The 8,871-nt window shown below is 40.7% G+C and overlaps 1 protein-coding gene across 2 annotated transcripts in view; it reads left to right on the plus strand.

Annotated features, from left to right (window-relative positions):
* spns2 (SPNS lysolipid transporter 2, sphingosine-1-phosphate) overlaps window positions 1–8,538 on the plus strand; it is a 78,641-nt gene extending 70,103 nt beyond the window's left edge. Inside the window, exons 12-13 of one of the 2 annotated variants that reach the window (XM_032576383.1) lie at window positions 1,620–1,662; window positions 5,743–8,538. In XM_032576383.1, the coding sequence (XP_032432274.1) occupies window positions 1,620–1,662; window positions 5,743–5,781 (82 nt within the window). In that variant the 3' untranslated portion in view covers window positions 5,782–8,538. Of the gene's footprint in view, window positions 1–1,619; window positions 1,673–5,742 lie in introns of both variants that reach the window. The other variant, XM_032576384.1, reaches the window with a different exon arrangement.
* The last annotated feature ends 333 nt before the right edge of the window (window positions 8,539–8,871 follow it).

Here is an 8,871-nt window from a genome sequence, read left to right on the forward strand (position 1 = left end):
CTCAAATAGACTCAAGAAATTGTAACAGTAGCTGCGAAGGGGGAGCCCAATTAAAATTTTTGTCATGGGGCCCAAGATTCCTGGTGGCGCCCCTGAGTGTAGCCTACAATCTGTAGCTACTCAAATACTACAACCAGAATTGTGGATGAAAGATGACAAGTAAAATGTCAAAAACCATTGAATAATGGCTGGCTCCCACTAAAGAGTGAATACCTGCCTATGTGCATTTTCATAGAGCTCATCTAAAATCTTTGAAATAAAATGCAGTTTGGGAAGCTGGAAAAAAAAGTATTTCCGCTCTTACAATACCTAGAGTCAATGCTACTTAGCATGCTACCTGCTAGAGTTTACAAAGTAGTCGTTACAGGAGTGCCATTCATTTTCCTTGGTGCTGATTGGCTGTATCCATGAGGATGGAAACGAAGAAGACTAGCTATTAGCTTAAGCGCTACTGCTAAAATTGTTTCTACTGTTTATATTATTCTATATAAAGGTATGTTTGGCATTTGAGCGATTAAAATTTGGCAGTTACAATAAATAGTAAGGTTAGCTCTCAAGTATATGCATATTTTAACTATTCACAGAGAATCCACTGAATTCACTGTACAGAACTGTAATGTCCAAGTGGAAAAGTTTTCTACCGCTAAAGCTAGTAATACCCTTCCTAAACTTGTTCTTTTAACCCAACGCAACATTCATACTGATGGTAATAATAATATAACATTGATGACATTTTAGTTATAATGATACTTTCTTTGACATTTATGTGTGATTTTGATACATATTACCCTTACAGTAGCTGGACAAGTTAATAGTTTACCTTAGTCAGGCTATCTGCTCCAGCAGTCTGCAGTCAGCTTCTTAACAGACACAACACTCATAGCTGTTAAACTTCAGATTTAAATCAGTTATCAAATAGTACTCATAGGTGTCTCTCCTTTAATTTCTACCCACATTACTGTTGAGTTTTTTTGACTCCATATCTTCTATGCTTCCTAAAGAATATGAACTTCCCAATGAAGAAAAAAGAACAGCAGCAGAGAAGCAGTTTTATTTTTCATAAGTTGCAAACAGCCCCACAGAGAGCAAGCAAAATGACACTGATGGTTGTTCCATGTTACTGGTGGTGGTGTTTATATATTCCATTCATGCCTTAAACCCTACAATTTATAAATTCCCCACGACTCTACAGAGTGCTACTCATTTTTTTTCCCCTACCTCCTCTGAGTGTGTCCTCAGAAACTCTGTGCTATTAATAAAAAAAAGGCTCGGAGCCGAACGAGTAACTCACTGGAGCGCGTGTGCCTATTTCCAGCCTTCAAGAGTGCTTTATTATTCCTAGCTTCTTAGCTTTTTTTAGCGGCTGGGTTTCCATTAATAGCGCAGCGCAGTGCAGTGCGTACCCGCGCGTTCACAGTTCTGCCTGGTGATGTGCCGGAGCAGAACTGTCTCATCCAGATTCAGCGTGTGCTTCACGGCTGAAGTGTGACTAAACAGATGGAGAAGGACTTTCTCCGTACGAGACGATACAATTTAGGGGAAATGAACCACGGATATGCAAAGAAAATGATGAAACTTTCATACTTTAATCATTGCTTAAACATATTATTTATTTTCAGGCTGAAGAAGATGATGCAGCAGACTCCACCTTCTTCAGTCAAGGTATGACCAGGTAATTTGCCTTCTGTTCCAAAAGCCACTTAAGAACTTTAGTGCTTTTCACATCAGCACTTTGTCAGGCAGTTTGAGTGGCTGATAACACAAAGACAACCCAGGAACATTAGCATGTAGAGAGCTCCCTGCTCATTAGCTGAGTGGACTCTCACCTGAAGCGGAAAGTCTCGTGATAAACACTACGAGGCGAGAACGATTGCTCCGTGAACCGTTTTCCCATCGCGTTGTACTCAGGAAGGTTCAGAGAGCTGACCAGCATCTTATCACGACCTGAGCTGCTTTTCCTACTTCCTGCCATTATCAGGCCCACACACACACAGGCACACGCCGACACACACACACAAGCTCTGGACTTATTAACCCAGACTAAAACATAATAACTGGCAGCACACCAGCTACGTCTGTATACAATGGTGGAGCTACTGTAGCAGACACTGAATAATAATAAGGATAAACTTTGACTCCCCGATAAGGCGGACAAGGAATCTGTTGTGACTTATTTGTTAAGGTTATCATGCTCAGAGCAAATGTCAAGGTGTTGCTGCTTTCTTTACCAACATGTCAACGTTTCTTCTTTTGTTGAAATACTGTAAAAACACACAAGGGCAAAGAAAAAGGTAGGTCATGTGTGCACTTCAGGGTTTGTGCCCATTGACTTTTAGTGGCGCTCTGTTTAGATAAAGAGGTTAGGCAAATGTTGGTTTGCAAAGTCAAATGACTAATATGTGAATAAACAGTAAAACAGGAAAGAAGGAACCATTTCAAACCCTCTGACAGCATGTCCTTATTTTTTACATGGTGAAATTATGCCAACTGATAAAAAACAAACAAACTTGGGAGCTTACTGGGAAACTGGCAGGATGGGCAGAGTTCAGATGAGGAAAGCCGAGTGATCATTTGCCAACATTGCATCTTCCTGTAAAATTTGAGAGAAAGAGCCAACCAAATGGAAAAACTTTGAGGAGGTGCGAGTTCACGTAGATTATGACCCCAGGAGTTTGCTGACTTGAAGAATGATTTCAGTTGTGAAATATGCCTCCCACTTCCAGATAACAGTTAGATGTTTTTCTTTTGCTTTGGTTTCTTTATGTTTTTGGGTTTGTTTGTTTTTTATAAAACACCATTTCAAAATTAACACCACAATTTAAGCATCGTTCGAAACACATATAATCATTTCAGAATGAAGCAAAATGTTATTATACAAGATGTGTCAGCAATCGAAGCGATAAACACATTTGGTGTTTGCATCTTTATAGACAAAAAGTAAATGTTGCCAATTTTGCAAAAACAATAGGAGTGATTTTTCACAGCTCTGTAGGTGATTTAGGATCACCTACAGAAAATCATTCCAAAGGTCTTGCAGTAGGTTTGAGAAACCGATGGGAGTTTGCTAAAGTATTCACACACACTGAACTTTTTCAGATTTTGACACATAATGACAAACTTTGCTATGCATAATCGTAATGTGGAAGAAAAAGAAACAGTTTTAGCATTGATGTACTCCATTTAGTCCATAAAGCTTAGCTTTTATGTAACAATTTGCTAAAATGCTACTGTTAGCTTAAATGCTACAATTAGATAGCATTTAATGATATATAAACACCATTAAGATATTTAGATATCTACTGTTAGCTTAATAGCTAACAGTAGCATGTTAGCATTTCAGCTAACATGCTGCTGCATTTAAGGTAACATGCTACTGTTAGCTTAAATGGTACCATTAGAGTGCGAGCTATCACTAGCATGTTGACGCTACCATTGGAAAGTGTGCTATCACAAGCATGGAGTTTGAATTAATTCTTTCTTTTCTTTAGAAAGCTTTTTTTAGAGTATATGTGTTTATTGGGTTTTACATTTATGTCTTAATTGAAGAAGATGACTCTGTGTCCCTTTATATTAAATGACCAGGATTCTCTGGGCAGTGTGGTGGCCAGCATGTTACAATGCTGGCACCTCTTCTTTGGGGGCGCCACTTCCTAGTAAATTTAAACAATTTAGTCTTTTATAAAAACAGAAATAGTAAAAATCTATACTTTTGTCCTTTACTTCAATGGGTATCATTAGCGTTGACAGATGGATTTTAGCAGGCGAAAGCTAATGACAGGTGACATGAAAGGCTGGCACACATATCATGTTCCAGAGGCCGGCTCTATGTGTGTGTGTGTATGTGTCGTCTCACACACACACACACACACACACACACGTTTCCATGGCTATCTTTGTGGGGACTTTCCACTGACTTCCATTCATTTCTACCGCCTAAACCTTACCCTAACCCTAACCAAAACTTAATTCACACCTCAGTCTTAAGTATAACCCCTGACCCAAAAACAGCGTTTTGGGTCAGGGCAATTGCAGAGCAATTGGTCCCCATAATGTTATATGTGTCAGGAAAATGGTCCCCACAAGGTATTACAAACAAAGGCGCGCACACCTCCCCACACACACACCCGCACACAGCCAGAGCATGTGTTTCCCACTGTCAAAAGTTGCTAATTATAGAAATCCCTGATCGTTGCATTGCTATCCCAGGTCAGAGCTGAACTGCTCTTTTCTGTCCCATGGAAGAATCACAAACACGTTCTGCGGCAACTGATTTTCAGCTAATTTTTTCTCCAAATGCAAAAAAAAAATCTGTACATCCATCCTTCACTGACAGCACAGGCTGTTTAGGGTGCGACGTACTTTGAAAGTTTAAGGAGAAGATCCAAAAACTCTAGGATTTATCTCTGACGAGACGTCGAAGGGAATCAGAGCAGATTCGCAGAGGAGGGAAAAAAAAAAAGACATCTTGTCTAAATAAATGAGGATGAAGAGAAACAGTAATCGCTTAAGCCGTTACACATCGCAGGCTATTAATCACCGGCAACTTAAACCTCCGGCGCAGATCGGATACACTGAGATCCAATTAACTCCCTCTGCTGCCTCTTCTGACCGCATCCGCCCTCCCCCTCATCCCGCCGTCCTCCAGGACGTCAGGATTAACGCGAGGGCATCCCCGAGCCTGGCACTGTCAAAACATCGGCAGGAGATCTGACAACGGAGCTTCACCCTCGTGTATTCAGTAACCGTGATCCCATATTAGCCCCATGAGGGGGGGGGGAAGAAATCACATCACAGGGCAAAACTTTTACCGTTAGAAGTGTTTGTACAGCTGCAGGCGCATACTTTCCTGCTTTGCACTCTTATCATTTAACAAAAGCTCCAAGTCCTCTGTCAGCACTGCCACAGACCACACACACACACGCCTACTCACGCCGACACACACCCACATACAAAGTGCAAAGCTGAACGCAAAAAGGAATCTTGGATTTCAGATCATTTCACTTTCTCAATGTGATGAGCGCGCCTTTCATTCTCTCTGTCTGTTCGCCGATTTGGATCCTGTCTGCCATAAAAGCAGCATTTTGCTTTGATTAGATTTTGTAGGTCTGCCAGGCCAATCAGTCTCCCCTCCCAGCCCCCTCCCATTAGCTCACAGAGCCAACATTTCCCCGGCGTATTCACGGCAGAGCTATTAGCGGGACGGCCGCTTTTCACACAAATCAAAGCGCCGTTCATGGCTCTAATTGTCTCAACATCACTGGCAGTTTTAGAGCCTCGCTCCCAAACGATACGACCATCGCTGAGGCTATTAACGACGGAAAATCTTCCATCCCAAAACGGATTGGCTCTGCTCACACTCGACCCAAACATATTGTTTACTTTTGTATATCCAGTAATTCCTCAGTCGAGGCTAATTAACCGGTGCAAGAGTCGAGGTTTATGTGTGTTGCACACAGGGCCGGACTGGGACTCGTTTTAATAAGTCGATTAACTCGTTAATCGATAACCTCCATCTCTAGTTGCTGTGGTTTAATGCTCATGCTGTTCAGGTTTTCAAGTTGGTATGCTGAGTGCAGGAGTATATTTAGGCCACAGTCTGGTCACAGTGTGCAGGCACTTTCAGGAAAGTCCGACCAGATGGCCCAAGAACTGTTGACCTCGGCATTAATTACACAAGTGCGTCCTGTGGCGAGGCCCGACTCGAAGAGCTCACACCCTTCTCCTGTCTCTCTCCTCCCCCAGGTGATCAGCAGACGAGGACCTATCTGCACAGACGTTTAGAGGACGCCAAAATAAAGAGTACCCGCCGTCCATTTTTTATTTTTTTGCCATCACCGTTAGAATCCTCCTGCTGCTCTCGTTTGGTTTTCGGCTTGGAACTGGAAAACGAGGGGAGCGCCTTGCTCCGCCTTGAACCTCCCCAGTTGGGGGCGGGGGGGAGTAGCTTTTTCGTCCCAAGTCTGCGAGGATCCTTGACGACGCAACTCTTCTGACTTTTTGATGCCATACTACTGAATGCTGACCATGAACCTGCCCTGTCTACCTGCCTGCCTGCCTGCCCAACTCTTATTTGTCTGTCTGCATCGAACCATCGGCTGTTAATCTGCACCAAGTGCCATAGCCTCATTTACATTCCTATAAACTTTGCACTGACCACCGACACTCCCTCACGACCTCCTCTCTGACTGCACACAACACTTTTTCCCCCCACATAAAATCGAAATTTTCCACCAATTATCCACATTGATCGCAGTATTAACATCACAGTTTACGTCATAATCGCAGTGTTCTGCTAACTGATTACACTGTGCATGTAAACAAAGCAGTCAGCCAAGAGCCAAAAAAAAAAAAAAGGTGTTACTGTTTGAAGGTCAGTAAATCAGCCTTAAGAACAGGAGCTTTTCCCCCCACCTGCACACGTTTCCTTTGACCTCTCATACATGTTTTCCTTTGAGCTTTTAGCACTTACAATGAGTATAGACAGTGCCAGAGAATGTGACAGATGTGAGAACTTTCTGCACATTATTACTTTCTTTTCTTTTTTTGTTTGTGTGTGTGTGTGTAATGTTGAAGTTTAATACTGGAGGTTGCTGCCAATGATTGTTTCAGAAGGATCATGGTGCTGTTTGCGTGATCTGAAGCGAACACTGGATTTTGTTTTGTTTGTGTTATTTATTATATGCTTACATATGCTTTTCCCAAAAGAGAAATGGAATGCTACTCATTGGACTTGGAGAAAAAAAAAATATATATATATAAATAAGGAGCAATAGGGGAAAAAAAGATTGTTTTCTTCTTCTTTGGAGAAAACCAACCATTTTGTTATCCTTACTGCCTTATCAGCGAGCTGCTTTCCCTTTAGACGGCTGGCTTTCTGATGGTTGGTTTTGAGTTTCTGGACACAAAAAACCGGCCACACATGGACGGAGTCGCTTTTAATGAAGGGTTGCAGTCTGGTTCTGGGTGGTAATACAATGACAGGCACTGTGAAGAGAGACCTTTCCCCCCCCATGCAGCTGTAGATATCTGATCCCCTCCACCCTATATTTGCAGGAAAAACACAAAGCTGGAGAGACAGTCGCCAGCTAATTAGTGATCGAAATCAAAAAGAATCCAAGACACGGAACAGGAAAACCTTTAGCATCAATTTAGCGTAATTTCATCTGTGAGGACATTTTTATTTTATTTTTTTTAGATCCAGTGCTCCTAGGATACGTTCAGTTTTGAGCGCGTCTTTACTGAAAGGGAAAGAAAGCACTTTCCCGACCTCTAAAAGAACGAAAAGGATGGGCCTGGGGTTCCCGTGGCGACGAGTGACTCTCCATGTGGGCCGGGTCATTAGCTTTAGCTTCCCTCCAGCTGCATGGAGCGCTCTGAATGTGATTGTGCCAGCCGGCCGTGTTTACACATCAACTTCTTAATGAACTCCTTACGTTTTTACATTTTCTTGTCTTTTTTTGATGTTACCAAATGTTGTTTTTTTTTTTTAACAACTACAACAGATAAATATATATATATGGAGAGAGGAAGAGAGAGCTATATCTTGCAGTAACTTTAATATATTGTATAAATGATGGCTTGAATGCAATGTATTTATTTGTTTTGTTACCATAATGAAGAATATTCTATAAAGGGAAGTTTTATAGTTTGAATATACAACACTTTGTTTTCCTGTGTCATTTGGTTTTTAAATGCCAAGTAGTTTAAAAATTACTTGTATGTATCACTATTAATCAACACAGTACCTTTACACATCACTAAGAAATCATCCTGTTAACTGTGATCATTATTCAGACATCTCATGTATAAAAAAAGAATATATATATATATATATATATATATATATAAACGGAACAAAATGCAATGTGATGGTTTTTAAAGCAGCCTCAATGGAAGGACGCAATGCAATTTGTTGGTGTTTTGTTTTTTGTGTGTTTTTTTTACTTTTCTGTTAAAATAACCGATTGAACCATTTTGCACACTTTAATGTTCAGGGAGTAATTTGCAAACACATCCTGGCATCGTCTTCACAACCTCTGTCACAGAAGTATGTCGCTTCATGCCTCCCCTCCTCACCAAATCCCCAGTAAGTGCTGATTTATTTTATTTTTTGAGCTGTCATAGTACAGACAAGAGGATGGCTCAGGAACAGAGTTTCACTTTGCCAAAACCGAGTTGATTTTTTTTCTCTCTCTTTTTTTTTAAATAGCCTGTTGCATTGACTTATGCTACGTTAATAATCACTGAGGTGATGTATTAAGTGTGTGCTGTTTCTTGTTATACAAGAATTCTGTACAAAGCGACTTATTTCTGATCTTGAGCAGAAAACAGATTTTATTTTTGTTTTTAGTCAGTAGAGCTACATGTCGGAGAAATCAGCGGATTTAACTTTAGAAAATGAACTGTGACGCTCTCCCCCCGTCAGGAGGGGCGTGTTTGGGGACTTGTTGATTTCAACGAAAAACATTGTAAAAAAAATAAAATAAATAAATAAATAAAAAGTGTCTGTAAATCAAATAAACTTATTTAATCACTTCATTCCAACGTGTGGTATGTGTTTGATTACTGCTTTGCAAGGAGGGAATCCATTAGTTCCTTTGTTTTCTATGCCTGATTAATCCTTGCACGGTTCCAGAAAAGAAAAGATTATAATTATCTAATTAAAGGGACTTTGATGTTTTTTATTTCCATCAATGAGAACCTGATGTTACGCCAGCATTCCCCATCACCCGAACCTTAATAAGCTTTTGAACATGATAAGCTAGTGAAGTGAAAGAGGAATCAAAGTAGAAAAATAAAAGCCTCAAAATGTCTTTCATTGCACCTTATTAAAGCTATACAATATATCATGTCTGCTTGGTAGGATACTAT

The sequence above is a fragment of the Xiphophorus hellerii genome, chromosome 11 (assembly GCF_003331165.1).
Source record: "Xiphophorus hellerii strain 12219 chromosome 11, Xiphophorus_hellerii-4.1, whole genome shotgun sequence".
NCBI lineage: Eukaryota > Metazoa > Chordata > Actinopteri > Cyprinodontiformes > Poeciliidae > Xiphophorus > Xiphophorus hellerii.